This window comes from Capricornis sumatraensis, chromosome 8 (assembly GCF_032405125.1).
Source record: "Capricornis sumatraensis isolate serow.1 chromosome 8, serow.2, whole genome shotgun sequence".
In the NCBI taxonomy this organism is placed as follows: Eukaryota; Metazoa; Chordata; class Mammalia; order Artiodactyla; family Bovidae; genus Capricornis; species Capricornis sumatraensis.
In genome coordinates, this window is record NC_091076.1 from 23,241,619 (window position 1) to 23,258,562 (window position 16,944).

The following is a 16,944-nucleotide window of genomic DNA, read 5'->3' on the forward strand; positions in this document are numbered from 1 at the left end:
TCTCAGTGAAGCTTGGGCTTGAAAATCGCCAGTGCCCCCTGATTAGTGCACACTCTGTGATCAACAAAACCTTCCAAGTTTGTACGACTTAGACCCCGAGGGTGACAGCAACTGGAAAAATGAATAGAGACACTGAAAACAATTAAAACAAACAAATTGAAGTTTAGCAAAATAAGGGTATTTATGTTTAAATTTAGATTAAAAAAACCTAATCATTTGAATATTGGATATAGCTTTGTGCGCCATTCATTTGAAAAGAATAAGGGGTCAATTTTTTATTAACTCAATAAAATTCACAAAGTAAGTGACAGGTTAATAAAGAAATTAGTTTCAGATTACACAATGTCTAGAGTATGATCAGCAGTAATTCCAGTCACATGATTTTCTAATATTAGTTCCATGGAACTACAAAGCCACAGATATGAGGAAGTGAGATAGAACCAATGAGTTAAGCTGGTCACCACTGGCCACATGCAGCCTGCTTCACTTAACCTGTCACTGCACACAAATATTACCATTTTCTATGTGTATGATTAGGTTGGGAAGCACTATACTACACTTAAATTATAAATGAGTTTGGAGCTTAGTTCCAGATATTCTTTTTAAGGAGAGATACTGACAAGATAAAAAGCAAATAAAGACTGTAAAACTTGAAAAATATTTGAGATGTCGGGATAATTAACAGATGCCGTTATATATCTCAAGGGACTCTAAAGAGGCAACAGACATTTTATGTACGGCATTTGAAAGATCTAAGAATACAAGGAAAAATATTCTAAAATTTTGGGTTCTTAGAAATGTCTGTTCTTAATCAACGAATACATTCAATCAGACTCAGTTCACATCTGATTCCTTCCGGTTTCAGAAACTTACAGTCAAATTCAGAAAATGTTTGTTTTCTGGAATAAGTCAAATTCTCTCAACTTATCTAGATTTTTACTTACTCATATGAAATAATAGCCTCACCAACCCCATTCATCTCTATTGTCTGCTACATAGTTTTTCTTTACTAATCTCATTTAGAATTAATGTCATTATAGTAGTAGTAGTGTTAGCTGCTCAGTCATTTCTGACTCTTTGTGACCTCATGTAGCCCACCAGGCTCCTCTGTCCATGGGATACTCTAGGCAAGATTACTGGAGTGGGTCACCATTCTCTTCTCCAGGGGATCTTCTCAACCTAGATATCAAACCCAGTCTCCCGCATAGCAGGCAGATTCTTTATCACCTGAGCCACCAGGAGAGCAGAATATCATCATGAAAACTTCATATTCCTTCTAATTGATTAGACTTTCTTACTACAAGCTCAATAATCCTCCATTTCTAAACAGCACATTTTCAGACTCCAGCTGTACTATAGATTAAATGATGAACAAGTCTGACTTAGTTTCCTCTGTATCCAAGAAAATATCCCACATTTGGCACATCACAGAAAGTTTAAAAACATGGTTTATGAATAAACTGACAATTTTATGAATGAAGATGTTGTGGAATATTTGCCTGAATGCCAACGGTTATTACTTTCATAATTGAAGTCTCAAATACTAAGTATAAAATCAACACACTCACCTTTCTTTGTTCCTGGAAATCTCAATGCCAAATCTATTTCACAATGTGCTCTCAAAGAAGAATAGCACTAGTGTTAGTGTGGGGAGTGATAGGTACCCAGCATTCTGCTGTCTTTAGTGCTGGGAGGGCGGGCCTGACAGCCCTGGTCTCAGGAGTCACTTTTGAAGCCGTTATGCATCACAGATCAGCATCTTCAATTCTAAGTCTTTAGTGTGTGTTTCTTCAGCTTCAAGTTAGCAAACATCTGCACCTTTTTAGTTCTCCGTTGAGCAGTTGTGATCACTGTGCTATGAAGGTACATCCTGGATTTAGCTATACCAGGCAATAAGTAACATGGATTCAAATACTCTCCAAGGATTTGCATTTCTCAGGAGACTGGATCTTGAGAAAAGAGGCAATTGCAGGTGAAGTGTCCCCAGTTGTCAAACATTTTCCTTCAAAAGGTATTATTTGTCAATCCTGAACTTATCCACTAGCAATAAATATTTGTTCACAGGCTTCTGCTAAGGATTTTGTTAAACTGCAGATCCTGATCCAGCCAGTCTAAGTTGGATCTGAGATTCTGCACTTCTGACAAGCTTCTACCAATGCTGTGGCTTCACCATCTAGACTGTGAATAGTAGATTTAGAGTATCAGGACATATTCTGAAAATTTATCCTACTGTTAATAAAGCCAGAAATTTTTAATAATGAATTAAAATCATTTTTTGTGTAGTATATATATTTAATTTTTATAATAATATATAATATAAATAATTGATTCAAAAATGAAATATATATATAATTGAATTTTAGAGTTTTATGGGCAAGAATACAGAATATTGATGTAATGTTTTTTTGAAGTGGTCACTAATAATAATTTTACTTGTTAAATTTAAATTTTACTTGTATATTTAATGAAACAGTTTATTATAAGGCAATTATGTTTCATAATCCTTCTTTTTTATATACTTTGACTTTTTTTTTTCCCAAAGCTGAAATAACTGGAAGCAGTCTTAGATTGTAGCATGATGTAAGATAAATTGGAAACTAACATCAGGGAGCACTTATAAGATATGATTAAATGAATTAGGCTCAATTATTTTTAAAAGACTTTACAGTTGGGCAACACAGTGCTTCTCAATCAATTTCCACATTAAAATTGTGGAAAAACTTACTCATTTACTCAAGTGAAATAAGCTTCAATTATACTAGAGCTTGCCTTAAGGGAATACAATAAATAGTTTCCCATTTGAAAATAGGGCATAGTGTTTATATTTCACAAAATCTTTTATTATTTGTTATATTTATTGGAGTATAATTGCTTTACAATGTTGTGTCAGTTTTTCCTTTACAACAAATGATATTTGTTTTTCTCTTTCTGCCTTCAGTTCAGTTCAGGAGCTCAGTTGTTTCTGACTCTTTGCTACCCCAAGAATTGCAGCACGCCGGGCCTCCCTGTCCATCACCATCTCCCGGAGTTCATTCAAACTGCCTCCCATTGAGTCGGTGATGCCATCCAGCCATCTCATCCTCTGTCGTCCCCTTCTCCTCCTGCCCGCAGGCCCTTCCAGCATCAGGGTCTTTTCCAATGAGTCAGCTCTTCGCATGAGGTGGCCAAAGTACTGGAGTTTGAGCCTTAGCATCATTCCTTCCTATGAACACTCAGGACTGATCTCTTTTAGGAAGGACTGGTTGGCTCTCCTTGCAGTCCAAGGGACTGTCAAGAGTCTTCTCCAACACCACAGTTCAAAAGCATCAATTCTTCAGTGCCCAGCTTTCTTCACAGTTCAACTTTCACATCCATACATATCCTTGTATGTTGGATAAAATCATATCCTTGACTAAATTGAGCTTTGTTGGCAAAGTAATGTCTCTGCTTTTGAATATGCTACCTAGGTTGGTCATAATTTTCCTTCCAAGGGGTAAGCGTCTTTTAATTTCATGGTTGCAATCACCATCTGCCGTGATTTTGGAGCTCAAAAAAAATAAAGTCTGACACTTTCTCCACCGTTTCCCCATTTATTTCCCATGAAGTGATGGGACTGGATGCCATGATCTTCGTTTTCTGAATGTTGAGCTCTAAGCCAATTTTTTCACTCTCCTCTCTCACTTTCATAAAGAGGCTCTTTATTTCCTCCTCACTTTCTGTCAAAAGAGGGGTGTCATCTGTATATCTGAGCTTATTGATATTTCTCCCGACAATCTTGATTCCAGCTTGTGCTTCTTCCAGCCCAGCGTTTCTCATGATGTACTCTGCATATAAGTTCAATAAGTAGGGTGACAATATACAGCCTTGACATACTCCTTTTCCTATTTGGAACCAGTCTGTTGTTCCATGTCCAGTTCTAACTGTTGCTTCCTGACCTGCATATAGATTTGTTAAGAGGAAGGTCAGGTGGTCAGGTATTTCTATCTCTTTCAGAATTTTCTACAGTTTGCTGTGATCCATGCAGTCAAAGAATTTGGCATAGTCAATAAAGCAGAAATAGATGTTTTTCTGGAACTCTCTTGCTTTTTCTGTGATCCAGTGGATGTTGGCAATTTGATCTTTGCTTCCTCTACCTTTTCTAAAACCAGCTTGAACATCTGGAAGTTCACAGTCCACATATTGCTGAAGCCTGGCTTGTAGAATCTGAGCATTACTTTACTAGGGTGTGAGATGAGTGCAACTGTGTGGTAGATTGAGCATACTTTGGCATTGCCTTTCTTTGTCACACTTCTCTGAGAGAACGTGGTTCACTGAAGAAGGGAATGGCAAACCACTTCTGTATTCTTGCCTTGAGAACTCCATGAACAGTATGAAAAGGCAAAATGATAGGATACTGAAAGAGGAACTCCACAGGTTGGTAGGTGCCCAATATACTACTGGAGATCAGTAGAGAAATAACTCCAGAAAGAATGAAGGGATGGAGCCAAAGCAAAAACAATACATAGCTGTGGATGTGACTGGTGATAGAAGCAAGGTCTGGTGCTGTAAAGAGCAATATTTCATAGGAACTTGGAATGTTAGGTCCATGAATCAAGACAAATTGGAAGTGGTCAAACAGGAGATGGCAAGACTGAATGTCAGCATTTTAGGAATCAGTGAACTAAAATGGACTGGAGTGGATGAATTTAACTTAGATGACCATTATGTCTACTACTGTGAGCAGGAATCCCTTAGAAGAAATGGAGTAGCCATCATAGTCAACAAAAGAGTCCGAAACGCAGTACTTGGATGCAATCTCAAAAATGACAGAATGCTCTCTGTTCATTTCCAAGGTAAACCATTCAATATCATGGTAATACAAGCCTATGGCCCAACCAGTAATGCTGAAGAATCTGAAGTTGAACAGTTCTATGAAGACCTATAAGACCTTTTAGAACTAACACCCCCAAAAGATGTCCTTTTCATTACAGGGGACTGAAATGCAAAAGTAGGAAGTCAAGAAACACCTGGGGTAACAGGCAAACTTGGCCTTGGAGCACGGAATGAAGCAGGGCAAAGGCTAATAAAGTTTTGCCAAGAGAACACACTGGTCATAGCAAACACCCTCTTCCAACAACACAAGAGAAGACTCTACACATGGACATCACCAGATGGTCAACATGAAATCAGACTGATTACATTTTTGCAGCTAAAGATGGAGAAGCTCTATACAGTCAGCAAAAACAAGACCGGGAGCTGACTGTGGCTCAGATCATGAACTCCTTATAGCCAAATTCAGACTTACATTAAAGAAAGTAGGGGAAACCACTAGACCATTCAGGTATGACCTAAATCAAATCCCTTATGATTATACAGTGGAAGTGAGAAATATATTTAAGGGACTAGATCTGATAGATAGAGTGCCTGATGAACTATGGACAGAGGTTCGTGACATTGTACAGGAGACAGGGATCAAGACCATCCCCATGGAAAAGAAATGCAGAAAAGCAAAATGGCTGTCAGGGGAGGCCTTACAAATAGCTGTGAAAAGAAGAGAAGCAAAAAGCAAAGGAGAAAAGGAAAGATATATCCATTTTTATAGAGCTCAAAGAATAGCAAGGAGAGATAAGAAAGCCTTCCTCAGCAATCAATGCAAAGAAATAGAGGAAAACAGCAGAATGGGAAAGACTAGCATCTCTTCAAGAAAATTAGAGATACCAAGGGAACAGTTCATGCAAAGATGAGCTTGATAAAGGACAGAAGTGGTATGAACCTAAGAGAAGCAGGAGATATTAAGAACAGGTGGCAAGAATACACGGAAGAACTGTACAAAAAAGATCTTCACGACCCAGATAATCACGATGGTGTGATTACTCACCTAGAGCCAGACATCTGGAATGTGAGGTCAAGTGGGCCTTAGAAGACATCACTATGAACAAAGCTAGTGGAGGTGATGGAATTCCAGTTGAGCTATTTCAAATCCTGAAAGATGATGCTGTGAAAGTGCTGCACTCAATATGCCAACAAATTTGGAAAACTCAGCATGGCAACAGGACTGAAAAGTCAGTATTCATTCCAATCCCCAAAAAAGGCAATGCCAAAGAATGCTCAAACTACCACTCAATTGCACACATCTCTGACCTGGGAGCAGTGCACTAAGAATAGTTTAGGCAATTTGAGCTTCATGGTTGAAGTACTGGCAGTCAGATAATTATCCATATTTCCAAAATATAATAATGGCTTTTGAAGACAAACACTAAGGGTCATTTATGATGTGTTTTTAAAAAATAATCATGTGTTTTGCATATGTTCTCCATAGAATTCAAAAACAGTGGGGTTATGAATTAGTAGAATATATGCAAAGTACAAGTAGAAATTTTAGTAAACATTAGTCAACAGTTACATTAAATAGTTGGTGTATTTTTATAAAGACAAATCTGTTACATTAACTAGCAACAGTTACATTAACTAGTTAGTGTATTATTTTTTTAAGACCTATGTGTTTTTAGTTTAACTTTATGAAGAAGTTTTAGTTCAGTTCAGCCACTCAGTCATGTCTGACTCTTTGTGACCCCATGGACTGCAGCACGCTGGGATTCCCTGTCCATCACTAGCTCCTGGAGCTTACTCAAACTCAAAATGATATAGAAATATGCACTTTAGAATGACTGAAATAGCTGAAGACATTTTTTAGCAAAGCAAAACTGCACATGGCACATACAGTCATCTCAATGTTAAATGTATTGACTTATTTTAGAGGTATGTCTTTGTATGTCTTAAGAGATTAAAGTAACATTAACTGCTTGAAACTGTAGGGAGAATATTAGGTTTCACAACAAAGGCTTAACATTCCAATCATCAGACAGACCATGATCTTATAGCCAAAATGTTTCTGGTTGTTCTGAGTGGTCAACTGCATAGCAAATACTGTTTAAAGATAAAAGGACCTGGTTGAATTCAATTACGTTTAGCATTTATTCCAGTTCCCAAATTTCATGATTTCATAATTCTTATTGGTTATGATACTAAGTTACACAGTAGTGAATTGAAAATTTAATTCAACATCATACTTGCTGTCTGACCTGGGGATAATCCCTTCTACTCTTCAACTATCTGAAAAACAAAAACTTAAATATCTGCATTGTTTGAAAACTTAATTAAATGTTGCTTACTTGTTGCTTTTTTTCTGATGATCCAATGGATGTTGGCAATTTGATCTCTGGTTCCTCTGCCTGTTCTAAATGCAGCTTGAACATCTGGAAGTTCACAGTTCAGGTTCTGTTGAAGCCTGGCTTGGAGAATTTTTTAGCATCACTTTGCTAGCATGAGATTAGTGCAATTGTGTGGTAGTTTGAGCATTGTTTGCATTGCCTTTCTTTGGGGTTGGAATGAAAACTGACCATTTCCAGTCCAGTGCCTAGTGCTGAGTTTTCCAAATTTGCTACCATATTGAGTGCAGCACTTTCACAGCATCATCTTTTAGGACTTGAAATAGCTCAACTGGAATTCCATCACGTTCACTAGCTTTCACTAGCTTTCTTCATAGTGATGCTTCCTAAGGACCACTTGATTTCACATTCCAGGATGTCTGGCTCTATGTGAGTGATAACACCTTTGTGGTTATCTGGGTCAGGAAGATCTTTTTTGTATAGTTCTTCTGTGTATTCTTGGCACCTCTTCTTAATATATTCTGCTTCTGTTAGGTTCATACCATCTTTGCTTTTCATTGTGCCCATCTTTGTATGAAATATTCCCTTGGTATCTCTAATTTTCTTGAAGAGATCTCCAGTCTTTCCCATTCTATAGTTTTCCTCTATTTCTTTGCATTGATCACTGAGGAAGGCTTTCTATCTCTCCTTGCTATTCTTTGGAACTCTGCATTCAGATGGGTATGTCTTTCCTTTTTTCCTTTGCCTTTTGCTTCTCTTCTTTCCTCAGCTATTTGTAAGTCCTTCTCAGACAACCATTTTGCCTTTTTCATTTCTTTTTCTTGGGGATGGTCTTGATCAGTGCCTCCTGTACAATGTCACGAACCTCTGTCCATAGTTCTTCAGGCACTCTTTCTATCAGACCTAATCCCTTGAATCTATTTGCTACTTCCACTGTATAATCATAAGGGATTTGATATAGGTCATACCTCAATGGTCTAGCGGTTTTCTCTACTTTCTTTAAGTCAGAATTTGGCAATAAGCAGTTCAAAATCTGAGCCACAGTCAGCAGTGGGTTTCTGTTTCTCTGAGTGTATAGTGCTTCTCTATCTTTGGCTGCAAAGACTACAATCAATCTGATGTCAGCATTGAACATCTGGTGATGTCCACATGTAGAGTCATCTCTTGTGTTGTTGGAAGAGGGTGTTTGCTATGACCAGTGTGTTCTCTTGGCAAAACTCTATTAGGCTTTGCCCTGCTTCATTCTGAACTCCAAGGCCACATTTGCCTGCTTTATTGACTATGCCAGAGACTTTGACTGTGTGGATCACAATAAACTGTGGAAAATTCTTAAAGAAATGGGAATACTAGACCACCTCACCTGCCTCCTGAGAAATCTGTATGCAGGTCAAGAAGCAAAATTAGAACTAAACTTGGAACAACGGACTGGTTCTAAATTGGGAAAGGAGTACGTCAAGTCTGTATATTTTCACCCTGCTTATTGAACTTATATGCAGAGTACATCATGAGAAACGCTGGGCTGGAAGAAGCACAAACTGGAATCAAGATTGTCAGGAGAAATATCAATAACCTCAAATATGCAGATGACACCACCCTTATGGCAGAAAGTGAAGAGAAACTAAAAAGCCTCTTGATGAAAGTGAAAGAGGAGAGTGAAAAAGTTGGCTTAAAGCTCAACATTCAGAAAACGAAGATCATGGCATCTGGTCCCATCACTTCATGGGAAATAGATGGGGAAACAGTAGAAACAGTGTCAGACTTTATTTTTCTGGGCTCCAAGATCACTGCAGATAGTGACTGCAGCCATGAAATTAAAAGACGCTTACTCCTTGGAAGGAAAGTTATGACCAACCTAGACAGCATGTTAAAAAAGCAGAGACATTACTTTGCCAATAATTGATGCTTTTGAACTGTGGTGTTGGAGAAGACTCTTGAGAGTCCCTTGGACTGCAAGGAGATCCAACCAGTCCATCCTAAATGAGATCAGTCCTGGGTATTCATTGGAAGGACTGATGCTGAAGCTGAAACTCCAGTACTTTGGCCACCTCATGCGAAGAGTTGGCTCATTGGAAAAGACCCTGATGCTGGGAGGGATTGGGGGCAGGAGGAGAAGGGGTGACAGAGGATGAGATGGTTGGATGGCATCACCGACTCGATGGACATGAATTTGGGTAATCTTAGGAAGTTGGTGATGGACAGGGAGGCCTGGAGTGCTGTGATTCATGGGGTCTCAAAGTGTTGGACATGACTGAACTGAACTGAACTGAACTGAGGTCTGTTGTTCTGTCCTCAAGTGGTGTCCTACTCTTTGTGACCCCATGGACTGTAGCACAACAGGCTTCCCTGTCCTGCACTATCTCCTGGAGTTTGCTCAAACAAATGTCCATTGAGTCAGTGATACTATCTAACCATCTCATCCTCTGCCGCTCCCTTCTCCTCCTGCCCTCAGTCTTTTCCCACATCAGGGTCTTTTCCAGTGAGTTAGCTCTTCACATCAGGTGGCCAAAGTATTGAAGTTTGAGCTTTAGCATCAGTCCTTCCAATGAATATGCAGGGTTGATTTCTTTTGGGAAGGACTATTTTGATCTTTGTTGTCCAATGGACTCTCAAGAGTATTCTCCAGCATCATAATTTGAGAAAAAATATTTTTCAGCACTCAGCCTTCTTGATGGTCCAACTCTCACATCCATACATGACTAATGGAAAAAACTTAACTTTGGCTATGTCGACCTTTGTTGGCAAAGTGATGTTTCTGCTTTTTAATATGCTGTCTAGGTTTCTCATGGCATTTTTTCCTAGGAGATAATGTCTTAATTTTGTGGCTGCAGTCACTGTCCAAAGGGATTGTAGAGCCCAAGCAAATAAAATCTGTCACTGTTTCCTCTTATTCCCCACCTATTTTCCATGTAGTGGTGGCACCAGATGCCAAGATCTTAGTTTTTTGAATGTTGAGTTTAGAAAGTATTTTACCACCCAATGAGATTTAAACTAGAACATAAGAATTAAAAAATCACAGTTACTGATGTTATGAAATTTGGAACTTCATATTAAGGAGGTCTAATATCTATCATAATGAAACACAATATGAAAATAAAACTGGAATAAAATCAGAGAGACATACTGTGGCCATCTGATGTGAAGAGCCAACTCATTGGAAAATACCATGATGCTGGGAGAGATTGAAGGCAGGAAAAGAAGGAGAAAACAGAGGATGAGATGGTAGGATTGCATCACTGATTCAATGGACATATGTTTGAGCAAAGTCCGGGAGATAGAGAAGGACAGAGAAGCCTCAGATGCTGAGTTCATGTGGTCATAAACAGTCGGACTTGACTGAGTGACTGAACAACAACAGAGAGAAATGGAAATTTGAATGGGTCTCCTAACAGATTCAGAATAGAGAGCAGAATAGAGAATAGTTGCAACATCTTGGAATTTTTATTAATTTCAAATAATCTTCTCTATTACTTATTAGTTCTGACCTAATCTCCAAAGAATCCACCTCTCAGAGTCTGATTAATATATTTTGTTGTAAAACAAGTTACTGAGATCTATTATGAAAGGATCAATTAAGGTTAGAGGTTTCTCTATTAAATATATTGTAGATATATTGTAGATGATTAAGAATTGGGGAATTCCTTGGCAGTCCAAATAACTGATATGCCATCATAATATTGACTCTGTTCATACATGTTTTTCACAGTTTAAAATTTTTTTTCAGGGCAAATTTGACATCCCTATTCCGTAGGCTATAGATCAGGGGGTTTAGCATGGGCACAATGATGGTATAAAACACAGAGGACACTTTCCCTTGGTCCATGGAGCTGACTGATGATGGCTGTAGGTACATGAATGCAGCAGATCCATAGAAAATAGCAACAGCAGCGATGTGAGAACTGCAGGTGCTGAAGGCTTTGGACCTGCCTTCCATGGAGTGGATTTGGAGGATGCTGGAAATGATGAAGATGTAGGAAGCAAGAATAACTAGAGCAGGAGTCAAAATGTTAAATGCACTCAAGAATATAACCAATAATTCATTGACATAGATGCTGGAACAGGATACCTCCAAGAGTGGAAAGAGATCACAGAAATAATGGTTAACGATATTGGTCTTGCAGAAAAAGAGTCTCAACATACATCCTGTATGGATTGTGGATCCAGTGATGCCCAAAATATAAACTCCTACTGTGAGGAAAAAGCAGATGTGATAAGACATGGTGATGTTGTAAAGCAAGGGGTTGCAGATGGCAACATAGCGGTCATATGCCATCGCAGCCAACATGTGACTTTCTGCAATAGCAAAAATGATGAAGAAATAAAGTTGAGTCATGCATTCAGGATAGGAGATAATATTCTTCTCTGTCACAAAGTTCACCAGCATTTTTGGGGTAATGACAGTGGACTGACAGAGATCAATAAAGGACAAGTTGGTGAGGAAATAGTACATCGGGGTGTGCAGGTGAGAACTGAGCCCAATCAGTGTGATAATGCCCAGATTCCCCACCACCGTGACCACATAGATTCCTAGAAAGAGGAAGAAAAGGGGCAGCTGGAGTTGTGGCTGTTCTGTGAGCCCAACAAGGATAAACTCAGTCACTGAGGAGTGATTTCCAGGGTCCATTTTCTTCTCAGTTCCTTCTATATTTAAAGAGAAAATGAGAATATTTTATGCCTGTGTGTGCATGTGTGTGAGTGTCTGTGTGTACGTGTGTACATGTGAGTGGGTGTTGGGGAGAGTAATTCTGGGTAAGTCATTGTTCAGTCTCTCATCAAAGAAGGCTCATAATGCAGTGATCTCCTGAGCCTCTCCTGCTTGCTTCTCTGAGATAATGATGTTAGTTGAACCAGAGAAAAAAATAAAATCAAAATTAATTATTTTATAATTAAGATATTTCATAACATTTTAAGAGAAAATATCAATTTCTAGATTTTAAAAATCAGAGTGAATATTACTATTGCTACTTCTGAGGACTTTTTCTTTCTTTCCATATTCTTTATGTATGTGTTAATACTCATGTAAAATGGCATAGTATTTTTTATATAAATTTATTTATTTTAATTGGAGGTTAATTACTTTACAATATTGTATTGGTTTTGCCATACATCAACATGAATCCGCCACAGGTATACATGTGTTCCCATCCTGAGCCCCCCTCCCTCCTCCCTCCCCATACCAGTGATCCCTCTGGGTCGTCCCAGTGCACCAGCCCCAAGCATCCAGTATTATGCATTGAACCAGGACTGGCGATTCATTTCGTATATGATATTACACATGTTTCAACGCCATTTTCCCATATCATCCCACCCTCTCCCTCTCCCACGGAGTCCAAAAGACTATTCTGTACATCTGTGTCTCTTTTGCTGTCTCGCATACAGGGTTATCATTATCCTCTTTCTAAATTCCATATGTATGTATTAGTATACTGTATTGATGTTTTTCTTTCTGGCTTACTTCAGTCTGTATAATCAGCTCCAGTTTCATCCACCTCATTAGAACTGATTCAAATGTATTCTTTTTAATGGCTGAGTAATGCTCCATTGTGTATATGTAACTCGAAATAGAACTGCCATATGACCCAGGAATCCCACTGCTGGGCATACACACAGAGGAAACAAGAATTGAAAGAGACACATGTACCCCAATGTTCATTGCAGCACTGTTTATAATAGCCAGGACATGGAAGCAACCTAGATGTCCATCAGCAGATGAATGGATAAGAAAGCTGTGGTACATATACACAATGGAGTATTACTCAGCCATTAAAATGGCATAGTATTTTTATTTCACTCAGAATATGTGAGTAGTGTGTGCTTTCTCTAGTAAATTAACATATAATTCATAAATATGAAAGGTTTATTAATTTCAGATATTTTCTGTACTAGAATCATAACTCAAAATATCTGAAGGACTGGGCAACTATCTGTATCATTTCACTTGAGATCTACTTCTTTAATGTCCCAAATCCTTCTCCCTGAACTATGACCCCAGGGAGCAGAAACATAACTGCATGGAAGACATCATCCTTATACCTCAATAGGTTTTCCAGACTCAAGACCCTTCCTCCTTTATTCTAATTTTGATAATTGGGAGTCAGAATATAATGACCTCAATATAGGTCATATATTCCATCACTGTGACCAGGGGATCAGTGTACCAAGTTTAGTTCATGGAATTTGCACTTCATGGTTGATGGAAAAGATGAGAAAACTATAATCACACTCCCCCCCCCCCCCCCAATATGAGAAGCATTTTTGAACACAAATACTAGGTCCTGTTTATTCTGGTCTTTTTTATTAATATAATCCTGTATTTTGCAGATGCTCTCTATGGAATTCAAGGATGATAGAGATGTGGATTAGTAGAGCACATGCAAAATACAATTAGAAAGTTTAATTTAAACTTTTATTTATCAACTCAGTATTTATCAACTGTGGGATGTGTTCTTTGTTTAAAGACCAACTCACTTTTAGTTTACATTTGTATAGATAATGAGTAGATTCTAGAAAATGGAAATTCAAAATCTTACTTAAAACTCAAGCAATAGTTGGATTAATGTGTTCATTCAAGATGCAATACTTTATGTGATAGAGAAAAACTGGAAAACTAGTAAACTAGTAAAATGATCTAAACTCTGCCATATTAGAATGGTTAGAATAACTAAGGATGTATTTCTAGCAAAATTAAAACCCGTGTTACACCTGACAGCTATAGTTCAACATGTTGGTTTGTTTAAGAGTTATTGGGCTCATTTTATGTGTCACCAATAGAATGAAGTAAAAATAACTGCTTAAAACTATTGGAGAAATATTTGGTTTCACAACAAAACAAACACTCCAACTATCAAAATACCCAGATCTTTCAGGCAAAATGTTGATTTCACCTTAAATAACTAGTTACTTAGCAGGAATTATTAATAACAGTAAGCATCTCATGCTTGGATTAAATAATTTTTAACATCTCAGTTTCACTGTTTCATGATTTTATAATTCTTAAAAAATCTGCCTGCAATGCAGGAGACAGAGAAGGAATCAAACCAGGAATCACAGGTTTGATCAAACCAGGAATCAAACCAGGAATCACGGATTTGATCCCTGTGTCAGGAAGATCCCCCGGAGGAGGAAATGGCAACCCACTCCAGTATTATTGCCTGGAGAATCCCATGGACAGAGGAGTCTGGTGGGCTATAGTCTATGAGGTCACAGAGAGTTGGACACGACTTAGTGACTAAACACTCACACATAAGCCCTGGTAGCAAGTTAGAATTAGTGTATTGAAGCGTCGCTGAACTCCATACTTACCACAAGACCTTGAGATAATCAGATCTGCTCTCCAACTCTGAAAAAGCAGAAATCTGTTTCATGTGAAAATTAAATAAAATGATTCTCACAAGGAGCTTAGCCCAGCCCCTGGCTCTTGGTAAGAAAATGTCAAAGTTACTTTACTTGTTAAACTATTCAGCTTTATTTGACCAGCATTTTTATTCTTTAATCATGCCAGAATGTTAAGTTTTCTTATCCTTAGAACATCTTCTTGTTGCTCCTTTCTACATTAATACATATAGTAATATAGAGATTTGAAATATTTTACTGAATATTAACTTCTTAAATTATGAATATTTTCCATGGTCTCCAAATAAGGCCAAGCCAAATTATTTGTCATTCCTAGATTCAGATCATCTGACAAGAAAAATTTTCTATTTGATGTTCCAACAGGTATCACAAGTTTTAATTATTTCACAAAAGAACATAATAGGCTTTCATTTTTGACTCATCAAATTCCTTTAGCTCGTCTCACTCTATGCCCTTTATCTTATAAAATGCATTTGATTTTGAAGACCCATTAGTTAAGGACTTTAACAGTGGAAGCCCCAGTTAATAAGAAAATTTTCTATGTGCCCATGAATATATTTTTATATTATATTTAGTACATAAATAAATCTGCATCAATTATTATGGCTTATTTATTGATTTTTCTTCAGCACTAGAGTGTTTTGTTTACTCAATACAATGTTTGGCATGGTGCCTTACATACAGCAAGCATCAATAAACATGAGCTTTTAATAAAAATCATTTGAAAGATGCTTAGCTACATGTTAATATAGACTCCACAAAAGTGAACAAAATTCTCACACTATCTCTGTCAAAGTGAGTAAAGAAGGAAGAGTTGGTCACAATTTTACTCAGCCAGGGACAGGAGAGTGTCCTTACTCGGAGGTAGTCTTTGCTCATTTGCTGTTGTTTAGTCACTTGGTCATGTCTGATTCTTTGGAAGGACTATAGCATGGACTGTACAGTCCCTAGACTGTAGCATGCTAGGATTCCCTGGCCTTCGCCATCTCCCAGAGTTGGACAAACTCATGTCCATTGAATCAGTGATGCCATTCAACCATCTCATCCTCTCCTTACTTGTAATGTAGTATGAATATTAGAGTGAGGACAGATAGCTATTTAAAAAAGAAAGAAAGAAGGAAAAACTTTCTGCATTTGTAATTGCACTTGGAGGCAGCCACAGAGGGCTTCCCAGGTGGTGCAGGTGGTAAAGAACCTGCCTGCCCATGCAGGTAGATGTAAGAGATACAGGTTCTATCCCTGGGTTGGGAAGATCCCCTAGAGGAGGGCATGGCCACCCACTCCACTATTCTTGTCTGGAGGATCCCATGGGCAGAGGAGCCTGGTGGGCTACAGTCCATGGGGTCACAAAAAGTTGGACACAACTGAAGTGATTTAGCACAGAGCCACAGCTGAAGTTCGAAAATCATAAAAATCAGGGCTGGGATTCAGACACACAGTCCTTGTTCCCTGAAATTTCAGAGTTATGTGTTTCTCCCCAATTTCTCCGAAGTGGGGGGGAATATCTGATGTTGCTGGTGGATAGCTCTGAATACTAACCTTGCAGGGCTGTTAGACGTTGAAGTGTCATAGCCTAATAGCCTCCATGATAATGATATGTCACTGGTCCTGACCTCTGATGAAAGTAACGGCTCTCGGTAAAGACTGGTTGATATGAATGATAATTTTATACTCTGCATATTGATTCTCAGAGTCTAATTAGGAAAAATGAGAGTGAACTCCCATTGGGTTCATATCCTATAAGTATCAACTCTTGGGAAAAGAAGCAATTAGAGTTTTGCTTTTCCCCCTTTGGTTCTCATGTGTTTAATAGTGTCATGTAGCTGTGATTCAGTGCTCTTGTTGGATTCTGTATTGTAAACAAGGATGTGACAGACAGAGTTTGTTAGAGCTCCAGTGAATTTCATGTCCACTTATGGATAAAGTAATTTCCCACTAGGTGAAAATGAGAAAATCGAGGTAAACAAACTTTATAGGTAAGATGTGAAAGCTTTTTTTTTTTTCTTTTTCATGTAAAATACTAATTGTGCTTAAATATTGTGATGTACTCAGGAAACAAAAATACTTATATTATTTTAGTATCCATGAGGAACTGGAAGTGTATCTGATAATAGAGTGATCAGAAATGCATGGAGAATTAGAAAGGTGTATAAGACTGAAAAAGGAGAATGGAGTCAAGATGTCATTTCAGGATGGAAAAGCAGCATGCCAAGGTCATAGGGATGAACCCAGCAATGTTGAGATCTTACAGAACTACCTAGAACAACTTAAGAGCTTTGTAGTAGATACTAACAGTTATGAAAATAGTAGTATTTTTTATTTATGCCCTACACATTTTATTTTAACCAATTTCATATTGCCATCCTCCTCAGATGCACTGTTAAATTCAAATGCTGACTATAGATGGAACAACATACAGTTGTTTAGGACTAAATGTAAATATTGAAAGAGTGTAGGAGATTGCTGG

General features: G+C 38.0%; 1 protein-coding gene across 1 annotated transcript; it reads right to left on the bottom strand.

Moving 5' to 3' along the window:
- Window positions 1-10,824: 10,824 nt before the first annotated feature.
- Window positions 10,825-11,781, bottom strand: LOC138084119 (putative olfactory receptor 8G3). The gene has a single exon (XM_068978234.1). The coding sequence runs from the start codon at window positions 11,746-11,748 to the stop codon at window positions 10,825-10,827; it is 924 nt and encodes a 307-aa protein (XP_068834335.1). The 5' UTR covers window positions 11,749-11,781.
- Between the last annotated feature and the right edge of the window lie 5,163 nt (window positions 11,782-16,944).

Coding starts and splice junctions, on each gene's coding strand:
- LOC138084119 (XM_068978234.1), bottom strand. CDS start 11,748: ATGGACCCTGGAAATCACTCCTCAGTGACTGAGTTTATCCTTGTTGGG.